Source organism: Chenopodium album, chromosome 20 (assembly GCF_948465745.1).
Source record: "Chenopodium album chromosome 20, dcCheAlbu1.1, whole genome shotgun sequence".
NCBI lineage: Eukaryota > Viridiplantae > Streptophyta > Magnoliopsida > Caryophyllales > Amaranthaceae > Chenopodium > Chenopodium album.
Genome location: NC_137853.1, coordinates 28,625,282 through 28,643,479, shown reverse-complemented (window position 1 = coordinate 28,643,479; position 18,198 = coordinate 28,625,282). Strand labels below are relative to the sequence as shown.

General features: G+C 33.6%; 2 protein-coding genes across 2 annotated transcripts; both read left to right on the top strand.

Annotated features, from left to right (window-relative positions):
* Nucleotides 1-3,287, top strand: LOC145598839 (nucleolar protein 56-like). The gene is made up of 8 exons (XM_081655234.1): nt 1-315; nt 779-984; nt 1,122-1,279; nt 1,372-1,559; nt 1,659-1,911; nt 2,125-2,273; nt 2,369-2,500; nt 2,666-3,287. The coding sequence occupies exons 1-8, from the start codon at nt 111-113 to the stop codon at nt 3,037-3,039; spliced, it is 1,665 nt and encodes a 554-aa protein (XP_081511360.1). The 5' UTR covers nt 1-110; the 3' UTR covers nt 3,040-3,287.
* A 3,261-nt stretch (nt 3,288-6,548) lies between these two features.
* Nucleotides 6,549-12,359, top strand: LOC145597924 (adenylate kinase 4-like). Its single transcript, XM_081654196.1, has 6 exons — nt 6,549-6,775; nt 8,265-8,410; nt 8,531-8,650; nt 8,768-8,935; nt 9,263-9,352; nt 12,101-12,359. Exons 1-6 carry the CDS (start codon nt 6,673-6,675, stop codon nt 12,200-12,202), a joined length of 729 nt encoding a protein of 242 aa, XP_081510322.1. The 5' UTR covers nt 6,549-6,672; the 3' UTR covers nt 12,203-12,359.
* Nucleotides 12,360-18,198: the final 5,839 nt, after the last annotated feature.

Below are 18,198 nucleotides of genomic sequence, written 5' to 3'. Positions count from 1 at the left end.
CCTAAACCCTAAAAAACACCCCACCTTCATTCTCTCTATTTCTTCTTCCTTCTTCAACATAGGAGGCGAAGAGAGAGAAAGTGAAAGAGCAGAGGAGAGAGAAAGTATCAATGAAGACGTATTTGCTATTCGAATCCTCATCTGGGTATGGGTTGTTTAACGCTGAAGGTTTAGATGAAATTGGGCAGAACACCGAAGCCGTGCGTAACTCTGTTTCTGACCTTAATCGCTTTGGTCAAGTTGTCAAGCTTACTGCTTTTCAGCCCTTTGAATCTGCTCTTGATGCTCTTAATCAATGCAATGCTGTTTCTGAAGGTGGGTTTTCTTTCTTTCTGTAAATTTTACTTTATTTTGACAGTTTTGTTGTTGAAATGTTTCTGGGTTTTTGTTGTAGAATTTGTTTCTGGGTTTTGTTGTAGAATTTGTTTCTGGGTTTTGATGTATTATGATTTTAAGGTGAAGTATTGTATGTGTTTATTGGTATCCGACTGCTATTTTGTGAAATTTTCCCATGAATTTGGTGTAAAATGTAATATGAAAGTGCCCATTTACTGTCAAGTATAGAGTGCTTGAATTTATAATGGAACATATAGCTGTGATTGTCAGTTTGGCTTTTGAAAATTTTATGCTTAGGAAGATGTGATTCTGTAATTTTGGGTAATGGCTGAATCTTCAGCTTATTGTTCATCAATTACCTTGTTTGCGCTGTAATCGGCTTGTTAGCTTTATTGTTTTAGGAGTCTGGAGGTAATATAATTCATACATTGTGCTTAAACAGGTATTATGACTGATGAGTTGAGAAATTTCTTGGAGCTGAGTTTTCAAAATTCCAAGGCCAAGGAATTTATTGTTGGAGTAGCAGACTCTAAACTTGGAGCCAGTATTTCTGAAGGGACTAACATTTCGTGCAGAAGTAATGAGTTTATGTTGGAGCTTCTTCGTGGTGTTCGTCTACACTTTGAACATTACATCAAGAATCTTAAGGTTGTGAATTTTTCCTTTCCTAATTTCTTTTGGGGCTTTGTGTTGTACAGTTGCACCCAGTTTCTGATAAGCTTGTTTTTATTTGCTGGTTATGGATATAGTTGTCTTAAATTTTTTGCACTTCCCATTTTTTGTAGCCTGGGGATTTAGTGAAATCTCAATTGGGTTTAGGACACAGCTACAGCAGAGCAAAGGTCAAGTTCAATGTTAATCGTGTCGACAACATGGTTATACAAGCTATCTTTCTTCTTGACACCCTTGACAAAGATGTTAACTCATTTTCAATGAGAGTCAGGTTAGCCATATGCTACTTACACTGCGTTGTGCCTTTTTTCTTTTAAATAGTTTCAGGGCTTCATAAAAACTTCTTTACCCTCTTTAATGCAGAGAGTGGTATTCATGGCATTTCCCTGAACTAGTTAAGATAGTCAATGACAACTATCTTTATGCTAAATTGGCCAAATATATTGAGAACAAGTCAGAGTTGTCTGAGGAGAAGCTGTCTGAGCTGACTGAAGTTGTTGGTGATGAAGATAAAGCAAAAGAGATTATTGAAGCTGCTAAAGCATCTATGGGTAAATACACTCAATTGTTTGTCAATTTTTGTTTCACTTGTGCATTTGAAAATGACGAGATGCAGAAAATTCATCCTAATAGCACTGGTTTTCCTGCAGGACAAGAATTATCTCCCATTGACTTGATTAATGTCCAGCAATTTGCTCAAAGAGTAATGGATCTTTCTGAGTATAGGAGGAAGCTTTATGATTACTTGGTAACAAAAATGAACGACATAGCACCAAACTTGACTTCTTTGATTGGTGAGATGGTCGGAGCTAGATTGATCTCCCATGCTGGAAGTCTTACAAATCTGGCAAAGTGCCCTTCTTCCACCCTGCAAATTCTTGGTGCTGAGAAAGCACTCTTCAGGTAAATACTTATCCTTGGTGATGTTTGGTACTCCTGGTATCTTTGCATATTTTTTGTAGGAAGCTACTAGTTTGGTTGGTTTTACACTAGTTTGATGTATAATTCCTTTGGGAAAATATGAAGTTTGACAGTTTGTGTGATATTCTTGTTGTTTGCTAGTAATAAGAATTATTGTGCATCAGAAATGTATCTGATTGATTACGTTTTGTTTAGGGCCCTGAAGACGCGAGGAAACACACCCAAGTATGGTCTGATATTCCATTCTTCTTTCATTGGTCGGGCATCTTCTCGGAACAAGGGCCGGATGGCACGTTATCTTGCAAACAAGTGTTCCATTGCCTCTCGTATTGACTGTTTCTCAGGTTAGTTTTGGTTGCAAATTGTTATTTACATTTGGAGGAAGCCATGGAGGGTGCAAATTAATTCTTGAATTTGATATATGTTTGTATCAATACAGAGAAGGGCTCTACTGTTTTTGGTGAAAAGCTACGTGAACAAGTAGAGGAGCGACTTGACTTCTATGACAAGGGAGTTGCACCTCGGAAAAATATTGATGTCATGAAATCAGCAATTGAAACCCAAAAGGATGGTGAGTATCAGATGGTTTTCTTGTATGATTCTGAATTTTGAGATTCCTGAGGTTAGAGGATATTGTCCTGTAATCTATTTATCATAGTTGAGGACTTGATTCACTTTAGAGTAGTGGTTTTATGTTAAGGCTACTAACCTGTCAATGGTATGTTTATGTGCACAGATGATGACGAAATGGACTTGGATGATCAACCTGACTCTGCTGTAAAAAAGAGTAAGAAAAAGAAATTCAAGGATGACGATGTTGCTGCCACAAATGGTAGTGGATTGGAAGAAACAAAGTCGGAGAAGAAGAAAAAGAAAGAAAAGAAGAAAGGAGAGCAACAGGAGGAGCAAGACATTGAAGAAGATCATGGAGAGGGCAAGTCTGAGAAGAAAAAGAAGAAAGAAAAGCGCAGATTAGAACAAGAACAAGCTGTTGCAGAAGAGAAGGAAGATGGAACTATCAAGAAGAAGAAGAAAAAGAGTAAAGATGATGGTGAGGATGTATTAGCTGTAAGCGAGAGCAAGAAGAAAAAGAAGAAGTCAAAAGAATGAATAGGATAAACAGTTACAGTATGTTTTGTTTCCTGGGTTTACCGGATTCTGATTCGGTTGCATCGGAAATTGCTTATATCTATGGTTGATCCATTTAAGGATGTAGTGGTTAGTCCCTCTTTGTTTTGATCGTAAGGTAGGAACTGATGAGATTATTATTATTACAAGTTTTGATAATTGTAACGGGTTATTGTCAGTTAGTTTACTGGTCTTGTGGGGATTATTGTTAAATGCGATGTTTGATATTACTCGTAATGTGTAACTAAAGTAACAAGCAAGTAAAAGGTGAAAGAAAGTTCTTTCAAAAAAAAAAAAAAAAAAGGTGAAAGAAAGGAATATACTACCTCCACTTCAAACCTGTCTAAACTGAAAATTAATACCTTTTTTTTATTAAATTCTGCAAAAAAGAAACCAATATTTAGAAAATCTAATATATATAAATAAAGTAAAGTAAGCATTTTTCGGGAGTATTTAACGCGCCACATAGGAAAAGGTCTTATTTTGTCGAATGAAAAATAATTTATTTTAGAATTAAAAAATTTACTCACCACTTAAGTAAAAGTGACGAATATGATTTAAGAATTTATATTAAATAAACGCATAGGTAAAGACTTACTTTGGTCTACAAAAACGAGAATTGTCATTTCTTTTTTGTGTTAAAAAGTTAAACTGTCACATAAGCAAAATTAGTGAAGAAGGTTTGGGGTTTTAAATCCAAGCATCACATAAAATAAATAAAACAACAAAAGATAACATTAGTGTTAAAATTAAAAAAATTATCTTATGATATTAGGAATTTTATCCATATATCTAATGAATGATCGGGCAGTCGGGCTTACATCTAGTGTATATTAATATAGACTCAACATCCTAAAAAATAGGGCTTATGAATAATTTAGAGCAGAGGAAGTAATTTTGTATGTTTTTTTTATGCATAATTCTAAATTAGAAATTGCTCTAGTTCAAAATTGGGTAAAGGTTTAGGACTTGAACAAAGAACCAAAATTTTAATTTTCAACTCGAAAATTGGACCTATTCTCTTAGATCTAGTTTGGATTTGACTTTTGAAGCACCTCGATTTGTATAACTATCAGTCCTTTTAAATATTGTGTATTTTCTCAACTTAGGTTCTGTTCTCTTCAGCTTATTTTTAGTTCAGTTCAGTTATTATCATAATTTTCTTCTCTCATAAAATATTCAATTTTGTTCGATTCAGCTCAGCTCCAATAAGTTCAGTTCAGTTCAGTCAATCAGAACAAGCCCTTAAACTCAAGAGGTTAGGTCTAAATCTAATTTAAGAAGTTTTTGACTAATTTTTTTTTTTTTTTTTTTTTTAAAAAAAAAAAAAGAAATCTCAAATGACACTAATTTTCATTATTTAAAGTTAGATCGAGGTAAGACTATGAATTCAAATAAAAAGATATAATAATTTGATACATTCTTGTTTCGTTGTCTCATACTCCCTCCGGTTTTAAATACTTGCTCCACTTTCCTTTTCTGGCCGTTTTTTAATACGTGTTCTACTTTCTTATTTAGAAAAATTTTACAATATTTAATTCATTTATCTCACCAAGTGGACCCAACCTAAATCATATTTTATTGATTTCATATTCTCTCTCCTCCAATTTCCCCACTACTTTTGTTTTTTACAATTTTTTTATTTTTCCACCAACCCCACTACCTCCATATTTTATTATTTTCTCCAATTTCTCCTACGACTCGGCGCATGGAGAAATGCAGCTAGTATTTAAAAACGGAGAGAGAGTGATTCCATCTTTTTTTTTCCTGACGGAGGCAAGTTCCTCTAAAGTTGAGGAACCAAAAAAAAAAAAAACACAAAAACAAACAAAAACAAAAACAAAACAAAAAAACTAAGGGTTCGTTTGGCATCACTGTGGTTTTCTGTTTTTTGGTTTTTTGGTTTTTAAAAGTATATTATATATGTCACATAATGAATGGAAAATTATTTTAACTGATTAAAATCATGATAATTTTGAAAACTGACAACAAAAAAGTGGAAACACCTTTTTCTTGTTTCCTGTTTTTGGTTTTTAGTTTTTAAAAAAACAGAAAACTGAAAGCAAAAAATGATGCCAAACAAGCCTTAAGTTCGTAAAAATCCGTATCTTAGTGATACAAAAACAAAAAAAACATCCACCACCTACATTGTAACGCTTCCCAAACAAATATACTTAATTAACTAACTTTGTATGTCATATAATGAATCAAAAATTAGTCAAACTTATTAAAATTATGATAATTTTGAAAACTGACAACAGAAAAGTGGGAACATTTTTTTTTTTAAAAAAACAAACTGAAAACTAAAAACTAAAAAAAAAAAAAAAAAACAACGTCAAATAAGCCCAAAGATTGGGACTTTCCACCTTGTCTTTCAAAAATTAATAATGGAGGCTAAGGTGTAGAAGAGAGGAGAGACGTTAGAGTTTTATCTGATCAAAACCTTTTCAAGTAGTCTAATTCAACAATTTTTTTGTAGGAATGAACAGAACTTTGAAAATTTTCCAATTCAAGGTGTGTTCTCTTCACCTTATTAGACCTGAACTTATTATACCTTATTAAACTTATTGGAACTTTTAGAGTTTTAGTATACGTGATTGAACTTATTACAGTATAACTTATTGGACCTTATTAAACTTATTAGAACTTTTAGTAGACCCGATTGAACTTATTAGAATAATTTTTTTTTTTTTTTTTTGAATAGCAACTTATTAGAACTTATTGGACCTTATTAGGTCTTATTATTATTAGACTTAGAACTATTGATTTATTTTTTTTTTTTATTTTATTTTTTTTGAAGGGGACTTATTGAAATTTATTAAATCTTTTTAAATTCATTGGAACTTGTTCAACTTATTAGACCTTATTGTAACTTATTGAACTTATTAGACCATATTGTAACTTATCTATCTTAATTTATTTGAACTTATTAGACCTTAAACTTATTTTTATAAGGTGAAGAGAACAAGACTCAACAAGCTCTCAGTTACGCCCTTACACTTAACATGAAATAGCTTTGAAAAAAATCAACCAATATGAATTGAATCAAATCGAGTCAAACCCATTTTCATTTAAAAGTATACCTAACCAAACAAGATGTATCTCATGTGAATTAGTAGTAATATCATTATAGATGAATCTCATGCATGTGAATAAGTGAATTAGTAGTATTATTATTATAGATGAATCTCATGTGAATTTGGTCAACTAAACAAAACACATGAGATTTTCACAAGGTAAAATCCATAAAAGTTAATACTTGAATAATACAATTATATTAGCATAAGATCAAAGTTGGCAGATTGCTTAAATATAAAGAAAAGAACTAGTAGAACTGTAGAACAACTGAACAAAGTGTAAGAAGGGCAAAATCGTAATTTGACCTGAAAAACCCCCAAAGAGGCCGCAATCTCAAAAACCTTTGGTAGGTCCGAAAAATCACTAACTCAACTCCCCAATTTTTCTACTTGTATTTTACCAAACCCCCTTATTCCAACTTCTTCTCCACCAGACAACTTCTTCTCTTCCTCACCTTCTTCTTCTTCTTCTTCTTCTTCTTCTTCTTCTTCTTCTTCTTTGTTGTTGAGTTTTTGAAGAAAAACTACACCCACAAAAATGGCGGCTAATTTGGAAGATGTCCCTTCTCTTGATCTCATGTCTGAGCTTCTTCGCCGTATGAAATGTTCTTCTAAGCCTGACAAACGCCTCATTCTCGTTGGTACTCCTTTTTTCTCTTTCTATATTCTCAGATCTAATTAATTCTATGAATTATCTTTTTGCTTGGTTTTTAATTCATTGCTTAAAGATCTGTTTTTGGGTTTTTATGTTTGGGTGTAATTTTGATTTTGAGTTGAATTTCGCTTGTTTGGTGATTTGGGTTTTGCTTAATTTTATATTTTTGGGTGAGATTTGGTCAAAGTTTAGAGCTTTCTTTGTATGATTAAAGTTTACACTGCATTTTTAATTAGTGTGGTATTTTAGGGCTTTTGAATTCAATTTGTTTTTGCAATTATGTCACCAAAATTACTCACTTGATTATTAGACATAGCAATTTAACAAATAGATTTGTTTCTTAGGGAGATGGGTTTCTGTTTGAGATAATGTATATATAATGTTGCTGGCTAAAAGTAGATGCATTGGATTATTCAACATTACGACTCGTATTTATCCCTTTGGAATGTAGGCGGTCGCCTTTTGTTTTTTTAATGAATTTTTCCTTCAATTTAGATTCATCTCTTGGATGTGAATTTCCTCTAATTCAACCTAAAAGGAAATATATATATTAAGATGATCAGAGTCCTTTCGATTATACGAGGATTAAAGCTGTTGTGCGTTGTTGTAATTGTACTTAGATTGCATCAAGTTCGTTCGGTTAGGTAAAGGGGTGAGTTTTGCTGGAATGGGACATTTCTGTTACCCTTAGATTTATGTATGGTTTGGAAAGCATTGGACATAATGTCAATTGAGAACTTCATTGGGGTTTGTTTGTCATCATATATGATGCTCAATAGAAAAAAAAAATCAAAATTTTCTGTACTATGTCTATGTTCTTGATCACACTCTAAGGCCTTCCCTGTTTTTCGCCAGGAAAGTTTGATAAAGTAATTATAAATATAAAAAAAAAAACGATAGAAGATGAAAGTGATTATAGTGTGTACTTAACAAGCCAATTATGTTTGATGAATAGAAGTATAGAACAAATGGAAGAACTGTCCCCTTCAGTTCTGCTTTCGTGCTTTGTTGATTTTTTAAATACGATAATATGTTTAATATGTTTTTCCTGATAAAGCAGATAAGAACAACAAATACATTGTCGTTCCCTGCAATTTGATAGTATTTTTTCTTGATACTTTTGAATTTTGATTTTGCCTTGCTGAATTTTGGTATATGAAAGTGGATTGCCACTGGTTGGTCTCTCCTCGTAAAATTCCTCGCTAAAGAAATTCTGCACTACAATTTTCTGCTGACAGATGTTAGTTGCTTTACAAATCTTTATGGGCTGCCCCCAGTGTGTGGAAAACTGGAAATCATCTGGTTTTTGATTTGAGCTGGTTTGACTGAGCCCAAAAATTTGCCAAAGTTCCAATCTTTCCTAGTCTGTTATAATATTGAGAATATCATTATTATAATTTTTCAAAATATAGCTGTTTTTTTGAATGGCTGGAGTTTGAAACATTCTTTTCTGAATCATGTTGTACTTTTTTCAGGACCCCCTGGATCGGGTAAGGGTACTCAGTCACCAATCATTAAGGATGAATACTGCTTGTGTCATCTGGCTACTGGCGATATGCTGAGAGCTGCAGTGGCCGCCAAAACTCCTCTTGGGGTAAAGGCTAAAGAAGCCATGGACAAGGTAGTATATTAGATAATGTTTGCCGTGTTGTCGTTTTCATGCTTTGTCATGTAACTGATATGTGCTGCTGATTGGGAGAAGCCAAATAAAGAAACTTATATCATGGTTTACAATACGCAGGGTGAACTCGTTTCTGATGACTTGGTTGTTGGGATCATTGATGAAGCAATAAAGAAGCCTTCATGTCAAAAAGGATTTATTCTTGATGGATTTCCAAGGACAGTGGTCCAAGCAGAAAAGGTAGGCCCAATTATTCTTTAGTGTAGTGGCTTGAATCAAATCTTCCCGTTCTTGTCATTGACTTTCTTGGCTCAACATAAGGGAAATTAAATTATTCTCCTTTCTTTACTGATGCAGCTTGATGAGATGCTTGAAAAGCGAGGAACTAAGATTGACAAAGTGTTGAACTTTGCTATCGATGATACCATTTTGGAGGAAAGAATCACTGGACGTTGGATCCATCCGTCAAGTGGTCGTACCTACCACACCAAATTTGCTCCTCCAAAAGTACAAGGAGTGGATGATGTGAGACATTGGATTAAATATTTTTCACTTTTTGATTGATGATCCCATGCATTGCCTATGCTTAATGGTTTTGGACTTTTGATGTTTGATGATGCAAAACAGATTATTCCTCCTTGTGCATACTATATGGAATTATTGATGTACATCATCTTTTTTAAAAATCTAAACTTGTTATCTGAATGTTTGTTTCCTGATTTTGTGAACTAGCTCAAGCGTATCATATTCAAACAAAGCCTTCTGTGAATGATATCTGTGTGTTATAATTTTTCAGCAATTCCACTAAGAATTACTGTTCTTTGTATGACATTTTCTTTGTGTTTGCTTTAGGTGACTGGGGAGCCTTTGATTCAGCGCAAAGATGACACTGCTGCAGTTCTGAAGTCTAGGCTAGAGTCTTTCCACCGACAAACTGAACCAGTAAGCCTATCTTCTTTTTATCAATCCCCTTCCCACTACCCCAAAGCAAATATTTAATTAAATAAGATATAAAGTGGGAGCCTAGAAGGCTCATATACATGTTTTCTGGTGGATGAATCTGAGGTTTCTGATATTTCTGTTTGCGGCTACATCTTCTGATCTTCTGATGAGGTGTTAGAGGCCTTTACATGTTCATGTAGTTTATTTTGCTTGAAAAATAAATCAATATTTCGTAACAAATTTGTACAACTTTTGGACCAAAGCATCTAGATTCCATATTGATATTGCTATAAGCATTTCGAAGAGAGAAAATGTATAAGCAGTGTAGATTATTAATATTGTGAAACCAACTGAACCTAATTGACTAAAGATATATAAGTTACCTATATTACTTTTGACAAATTGAACAAAAACAAGGGACAACAAGAGAATTAGCAAGAATGAAGAGGGTGAAAGAAGAGAGAGAATTAACTTCCTTTCAGTGAAAATAAGCAATGGTTATGGCATGATTATTGTATGAACTGCATAAACCTTGCCTTATTGTGCTGATTAAGGAGTGGTGAAGAATGGAGAAAATTATTAGAGGAACTGAGCCTATAGATTTTGAGAGGTAGGAGCTACAAGGTTAGAGTTGGGTGCAAGATTACGAATGACCATGGTTTAAAGGAGATAGAATACTGGGGCCCAGAGTAAATCCTTTTGGTCAATGGTATATATGAGTGACAATAAGGAGTTGTATTACATGCCATTTATTGACTTTTAAAGCTGCTAGGGGGTGCATGGTGGGCTTTGCTGTTTCATTACTGGTAGCTAAACACAACTACATGCATTGGGCATACACGTAACTTAGTAAGTAGCAAGGGGGTACATGGTAGGCTTGGATGTTGCATTGTTGGCAGCCAACCACGACTTCACTAATATACATCCTTTCCAAAAGTTTGAGTTGATGTGATTCATGGCTTTTTATTGACTTTACTATCGTTTTTGTTAGGAATCGTTCCATAAAATATTTTTTGAATACAGGCTTGTATAATATTAATTCCTCTGCCGTTAAGTTTTTGTATCTTATTTATATGATGTAATAACATGAGAGGGTGCAGATGCGATAGCTAGACAAGTGTATTTGTGAACATTTGCTCTCCCTTAAATGTTTACATTGATATAATTAACAAACCTCCATTTCAAGGACAATAAAAAAACTAGTGGGAATAGTTTTTTTTTTTTTTTTTTTTTTTTTTTTTTTTTTTTTTTGTAGAAGGCTAGGAAGTCTTCTCAAATATTCAAACACATTGTGCTAGTCTAATTGTTAACTCTTGGATCTACTATCCAAAAGATCTAGCTAGTCTAATTGTAGCCGACCCTACTTATGGGATTAAGGCTTTGATTGGTTGATTGACTTGCAATTGTTTGATTTTACCTTTGCCAATGCACTATGTTGACCATTTATATCTAAAGTGTACTAGTAACAATAATATGAAATTGGTTTTATGAAGATATTAAGAATTATCCAACATGTCAAAGTTATTCAAAAATAGTGAAATAGTCAAAATGTTGCAAGTATTGATAGAAGAAGTATGTTTCAAGGTAATTGATATGTAAAAGGAGGAAGTATGTTTTAAGATGAATGACATTGAAATTATGTACTAAAATTGTGCAAGGATTGATAATTGATGCCCTCTACACTTTAAGTGTGTCTTTTAATATAAATATGATATTGATGTAAATTCCATTGAATTGGAAAGTAGATTTCCATAGCTTTCCAATGAAATATGTCTGATTGAAGATAAAAGTTATGGGCTATAAAAAATGGTCTTAGACTTTGTTTGAGTGAAAATTTTTGGGCTGAAATTGAACAGGATCAATGCTAATAGGTGGCACCTTTGAGTATTCAAGAGAACTCACAAACCATTATTTGAAGAACGTGAAGAGTTCTTATGTGTTAAGTATGATTGTGGTATGGGGTCATAGACATGTTTGGTATGTTGATGAAAGGAATGTTCACCTCATATAGTCTTTTTATTGGAATATGGAAAAGAACATGTATGTGTCTGGGAGTTTTTTCACTTAGATATTAGGATTTGTGGTCAACATTTGTTCTAGTTGGTGCCTTAGTGAGTTTTTTTGCCCATAACTTTATATCCAAAATTCTGAATATATTGTTGGAAAGTTGTTGGAGTCTATTTTCTAATTTAATTGAATTTGATCAATATCATTTAAAGATGTAGCTTAATGTGTGCAGAAGTATCAGTTTTTGTTCTTTCCTCTATCTTCTGTATGGAAAACATGTGTTATCAATCCATGTGGGGTGCATGAGCTGAAACTTAAGATAAATGAGTCTTAATTTACCATGTTTAATAAATTCCCTGTTCTACTTCTCTCCACAAGAACAAGGTTGCTAACCCCACTGATACAATTGTTGCTAGTTTAAAGGTTTCAAAAAAAAAAAAAAAAAAAATCATTAGTTTAAAAGGATTCTGACAGATTTGTAGACTGTTCATTATAGACATAGTGACCATCATTTTGGATGATTGGGTCATTTCACCATTACATTGCCGTATAGCTCCTTGCTACTCAACTTCACTAATGGCATACTGTTTCAGGCTGCTAGTATAAACCTTGTGATTATAGCTGGTTGTGTATTGAAGATTTCCAATATTTGCTTGTGGGTGCTTTTTGTAGGTGGATTTGTGCTTGTCTAATGAGAAGGTTACTTCACTTGTTTTTGATTTAAATTGTGCTTCATTACAGGTTATTGATTACTATTCCCGGAAAAATGTTGTGACAAACATCCATGCTGACAAACCACCAAAGGAAGTTAGTGAAGCAGTGCAGCAGGCATTGTCATCATAATGAACCGAACTCCACTATATCAGATTAGAAATTTTTTAAATATCTCTGAGATTTTGATGTGTACTCTATCACATTTATGGGGTTTGGGCTACTCTATTCCCCATCAGTACCTTGCATACATTTTGATGCTGAAAGCACCGCCTTTTGCTGTTTGCTATGAGGTCAAGTTTTTCTGTTGCGGAAAATAATGCTTATTATAGAGATTATTTGCTAATGAATTTTGTGAACACTGAACAGCTGTCAGAATCATCAATTTCAGCTGGGGATTAATAATGGGTTAACTCAAATGAATGGATCCTCTCCTGTGAAGAGTTTTGAGTCTTTGTTGTGTACTCATTTTGTGATCTGATTGCAAAACTTGAACGAAAGTAAATGGCTCTGAAATAACTACTTTGTTCACAAGGAAGATAACACAAGAAGAGCATTAACGGCTAATTGAATCTAAAACCACTTATTCAAAAAAATGCCAGCCTTGAAAGCTCTTGAGATGCCCGCCCCCAATCTACTTTTGCGATCTAAGCCCCTAAGGGAAAGTAGCTCATTGATGGCTGTTTCAGCCCCTCTGGTTGCTTGCAGGCCTATCTTACCACTTACCAGCATCCTGAAGCATATCATCAGCCTACAAGGCGGACAAATTGTAAGGTTTGATTTGCCATTTATATCAGCCATCTTAAATCTGGCTCCCAATTCTATGTAGTAGTATTCTAAGGGTAGCTCAATTCAGTTCAGTTCTTAATTTCCTTATCTCATAAACAGTTCAGTTTAGTTTAATCCAGTTCAATTCTGTGAATCAGAATAGGCCCTAAGTATTGTAGTGCTATTTATGCTGATAGCAAGCCAGTTTGCTAGTCTTTAGTTCCTAATGTTTAGTATGGTTCACTTAGAGGTTATGGGGGATTGGGGGATGAATCGAGTTTACCTTCCATTTATCAAATCATTTAGATTATTTGAAAGATGATGACAGTGATGTTCAGATTGCTTGAGAAATTGGTTTGAAGAAGTAATTTCTTATATAGCCTTCCTTAAAGAGGGAAGGGGTTCTCCTTTTAAATTGAGTTATATTAGCATTGGATTTGAAAAGTACAAGGTAAAGGGAGGTTATTTGGGTTTTGGGCAATGGGTGGGGCAGTGTTTGACAGCCAAGGGAGGTTGATGGTGGTGGTGCGCTAATGGCGGTGGGGGTTGGTTGGAGCAACAATGGCTAAGGGAAGAGGTGTCAAGTGGTAAGGATTGGCAGCAGCAGATGGACGCTACTGGTGGTGGTTGTGACCAATGTTGCTGCATGTCATAAGAGGGACAAAAGCAGGGGAATTGAAATAGGATGATCGAGAAAGTTATATCGGGTTCTCCCACGTTGCTTTTCATAGAGTTTTTCCAATGAGCATGGGTTATACTCCGATGAACCCAAACGCTGATGGGATCTCATAGGAGTCGTAAAGTGGTGAGGAGCTAGAGATTTGATGATGAGAGCCCAGGGACTCATTAATGCTACTGACGAACCCAAACGTCGATGGGATCTCATAGGTGAAGTGGTGAGGAGCTAAAGATTTGATGATGAGAGATTGAGAGGGACTCGTTATTACTCGTTAATGCTATTTGTAATTAGGGTCATTTTATGAATTGCCATACAAAGAGCTCATCAATTCACGGTATCCAATGTTTCAAAAAAAAAAAAAAAAAAAACGGTATCCAAAACATAAAGTAACATGAAAAGTAACATAGGGAATTTTCCAAAAAAAATTAATACTACTTAACACATTTTAACATTTAACATTCACACTAATTAAACATTACAACCATTGTTTGCAACATTTGATTGGTTTGCATTTGGGGTCCTCTTTCCCCTTCTTGTTTCCCCCTCTTTTTTCCTTCTTATTTTTTTCCTCCCCTTTTAACGTGGCATACATACAATGACATTGTAAATGGGCTACCACATATAACCATTATATGTGTAGCATCACTCGGTATTCGTGTGTTTGATATGTTTCATTAGTTTGCCAATATGTACTATTATATATATTTTGTTGACTTATATGTTTCACTTTGTTGGCTGATATGTTTATTTTGTTGGCTTACACGTTTTTGTTTGCAGATTTAATCTTTTTGTTGGCTGATATGCTTCATTTGTTGGCTGATATGTTCCTTCTGTTAGCTGATATGTTCCTTTTGTTGGCTGATAAGATTTTATTAATGCTTGATATGTTCCTAACGTTGGGCTAATGGTTGCAGCCATCAGTTAGCTAATATATTCTATTTGTTGGATGACATACATGATATCACATCCAGTTATAGAGGATATCATTTAACTTATAAATAATATCATCCTACTTATAGATGATATTTATCTAAACAATAAAATCTATTTTATTTTATAAATATATTTTTAAAAATTTAAAAATTAAATTGTTAAATCATACAAACTGTGGATGCATACAAGATCAAAAATAATCAATAATCTTTATTTTCTCTCTCCTCTTTTAATTCTCTTAAACTCTTCTGCCATGGATGACGTCTTCGATCCCGAAGAGCTTCTCGCTGTCGACGATACCACCACCACCGATGATGACGCCGATGGCAGCGATGACAATGATTTTCTCTACTCGCACGCTCGTCGTTGCCGGAGAATTCATTATTCTCCTTCGTCGTCACCATCGTCTCTTACAAGCTAGTATTAATTCTCTCTATTTTTCGTTTTTATAATTGGTTTAGTTTTCAGTAATGTGGAATTGAATTGGATTGAGTTGAATTTGATTGAATTGGATTTAGTAGTAGGTGGAAGGATGTGAGTTGGCGCATGAACTATAGGATGCGAACTGCCGCACCCAATAGTTTGTGTAACAAAATTATGCAAAATGATTATACTACATCCATTTCAACAATTAAATATAAATGTCCTAATTAAAATGTTATGCTATTCACACACACTATTATATGGGTGTGGTCATTTGAATTGTATCAATGTACAATATGTCATTTTAGCTTTGTACGACTCTTGAATTACAAAAAAAAAAAAAAAAAAAAAAAAAAAAAAAAAAAAAAAACATGTAATGTATTGGTGTAGTCATCAAATACTCTATGACTCATAGATAGGCTGGTCTAGTGGGAAGTTTGCATCTCACAATCTACCCCTTAGTCTCTTACCCACTAAAGACACTTTGGGGTAGGGAACTGGAGATTCCCTTATCCTTTTCCTCATTTTCCAAAGTGTGCTATCTCCTTAGTCCATAATTAGAGCATCCTTATTAATGAACAATTAAAATTATTTGTGGTATTATTTGGATAAAATAATGTTTTAAAAAAAATAAGGAAATGATGAATAGTGTCATGAACAAATGAAAACATTTTGGTTTCCTAGCCTCTCGGTTACATTCTGCTGGGTTGCAAACAAAGCTTCTCCGACATGCTGGCCTTGGTCGAGCCTTCGCGGATGCGTTGTTTCTGTTTAATGGAACGGTTGGGTCTGACATTTTGAGTAATCCTAGTGAGGTCGCTGCCCCTAAAATCATGAAGAAATTGGCAGATATATATTTCTCAAAGGTTACCGCATCTGCAGGAACCACCTTCTCTTTATCTCCTCGTCAATCAACATTGTGGAAATCGCAGCAGGAAGATCACTCCTCTACTTGGCTACGGGCGATTCCTATTACAGGGTTGGGGTGTTCCTTTATTCTCTGTTTCGACGCCGTGAGTTTCTTGTTCAAGGGTTTTCACTGGGGATATTTTCGGTGATCACGCGGTATCGTGTGCTTGTATGGTTGGTATTAAACATTGGCATAATGTTGTTCGAATACTCTTGTTGATGTTTGTTATCGATCTGGGATTTTAGTTAGAAAGGAGGTTGACATTAGGTTGTCAGGAGGGAACGACGGGGCCCTTAGACCTGCAGATGTGTTACTTTTTTCCTGGGATCGTGGTCGTGATGTATGTGTTGATTTGACAAGGTCTTCTCCTTTGACAAAGTCGAGGCTATCCAACTTTGTTCCTGGACGAGTTGTGGTTGATGCAGCTCATCGGAAGCGAGTCAAGTATGAATCTAGTTGTCGAGCAATTGGATATGGATTCCTTCCCTTCTCATTTTCTACGCTTGGGGAATTAGATAAGGAGTCTGTTGCGTTGCTGAAGCGGGTTCAAAAGTTCTCGACGACTCAGGACATCGGGGCTCGTGCTGCTGCTCTTATTTTTACTAGGATCGCTAGAGGAGTGGGGGCATAGATTATATCTCGGCTTCCCACTAATTTTTTGTAGGTTGTCTTTGTCTGTTTTTGAGATTTAATGATAATGATAATGATAATGATAATGATAATAATAATAATAATAATAATAATAATAATAATAATAATAATAGAATTTAAATTTTAAAAAACTTAAAAATGTTAATTTTAAAAAAAATTCAAATTAGATTGTCAGACCAATAAAACAATAACACGTGTCTTATGTACTCCCTCCGTGTTTTTTTTTTTGTTACAGTTTGACCGGCACATAGTTTTAGGCAATTTAATTGACTTAAATAAAATAAGAGGTGAGTGGGGTAGTTGGAGTTTGAAAAAATTATAAAAGAAAGATAGTAGGGTAGTTGGAGTTTAAAAAAAATTGTAAAATAAACATTGTGGCTTAATAGTTTATTGAAAAGTAATGAATATGAGAGGAACGCTATAATAAAAAAAGTAGTAGTGGATTTGGGTGGGGACCATGAGAAGAGAGAGATATAATATTTTAATGTATCTTTTTGCCAAAAAAGGAAGTGCAACAATTATTTAAACACGGAGGGAGTACATATTTATCAAGTCAATAACCAGTTTTGTTTAAAGCGGATACCTTCCAAAGTTTGTTTTATTTAGAAAAAATTGAAAGCTCGACCTGTTTTTACCTTCGTTTCTTATAATTTGCAACTAAGAGGTATTATTTGTGAGATATAAAATATTCCTTTGTTGCAAATATTAAAAAACGGAGGAAGTATTATTTTGACTAACACCCATGGTTTGGTCTTTTTCCCAACCGTGACTAAGGCCCCGTTTGTTAGAGCTGCTCTGCTCTGCTCTGCTTAAATTAAATCAGCTCTGCTCGGCTCTGCTCTGCTTTGCTCGGCTCTATTTTCAAATAATAATTAATAATAACAATAATAATAATTAATATTCAATAATAATAATTAATATTTTATTGATGATAATAATTTATTATTTTGAATAATTATAATAATTATTAATATTAAAAATAATTTTAATAATTATTAATATTAATAATTATTAATATTTATTAATCATAATAATAATTAATAAAAATAATTATCAATAATAATATTTAATAATTCAAACTATTAAGGATTAATATTTAATTTTATTATTAATTAATAATTTTTAATGGTTATAACAATTCTTTCAAATTAATAATAATAATAATAATAATAATAATAATAATAATAATAATGACAATTAATAACAATTTCTTTAGGCGTACTACTTCCCAACCTTCTGTGGACCTTTTGATATTGAAATCACAATATGTAGAAACATTTTATGTGGGTATTGATTGTTAGTTCATAGAGTTGAATTAATTTTCAAATCTTTCCATACAATTTAAGAATTAAAAAAAAGGTTGTTTTCAAGTAGTACTTTGTATATTATTATTATTTTAGGGTTCAAAATATACGATTAGGACAAATTTATAAGTAAAGTCATTATTACTCGTTAAATCATTATATTTTAAAATTTTTGTGAAATAAATATAAGTAAACCGTTGTCTTTTATGATAATATTATAATAATAATTATAAATTGTATCTCGGCTCCCCACCAATTTCTTGTAAATTTATTGACTTTGTAGGTTTATTTTATGATGATGATGATGATGATAATAATAATAATAACAACAACAACAACAACAACAACAATAACATTAAAATCTGCTCTGCTCTGCTCTGCTCGGCTCGGCTCTACTCTACTCAGCTCTGCTCTGCTTTGCTTTGCTGTGCTGAAATTTAATCTGCTCTGCTCTGCTGAC

What these genes read in the sequence shown, in the direction of transcription:
- LOC145597924 (XM_081654196.1), top strand. Translation starts at nt 6,673, where the DNA reads ATGGCGGCTAATTTGGAAGATGTCCCTTCTCTTGATCTCATGTCTGAG. An exon ending in CTAAAGAAGCCATGGACAAG is followed by an intron (nt 8,411 to 8,530) that starts GTAGTATATTAG and finishes TACAATACGCAG; the next exon opens with GGTGAACTCGTTTCTGATGA. An exon ending in TCCACCGACAAACTGAACCA is followed by an intron (nt 9,353 to 12,100) that starts GTAAGCCTATCT and finishes GCTTCATTACAG; the next exon opens with GTTATTGATTACTATTCCCG.
- LOC145598839 (XM_081655234.1), top strand. Translation starts at nt 111, where the DNA reads ATGAAGACGTATTTGCTATTCGAATCCTCATCTGGGTATGGGTTGTTT. An exon ending in ATTACATCAAGAATCTTAAG is followed by an intron (nt 985 to 1,121) that starts GTTGTGAATTTT and finishes CATTTTTTGTAG; the next exon opens with CCTGGGGATTTAGTGAAATC. An exon ending in TCATTTTCAATGAGAGTCAG is followed by an intron (nt 1,280 to 1,371) that starts GTTAGCCATATG and finishes TCTTTAATGCAG; the next exon opens with AGAGTGGTATTCATGGCATT.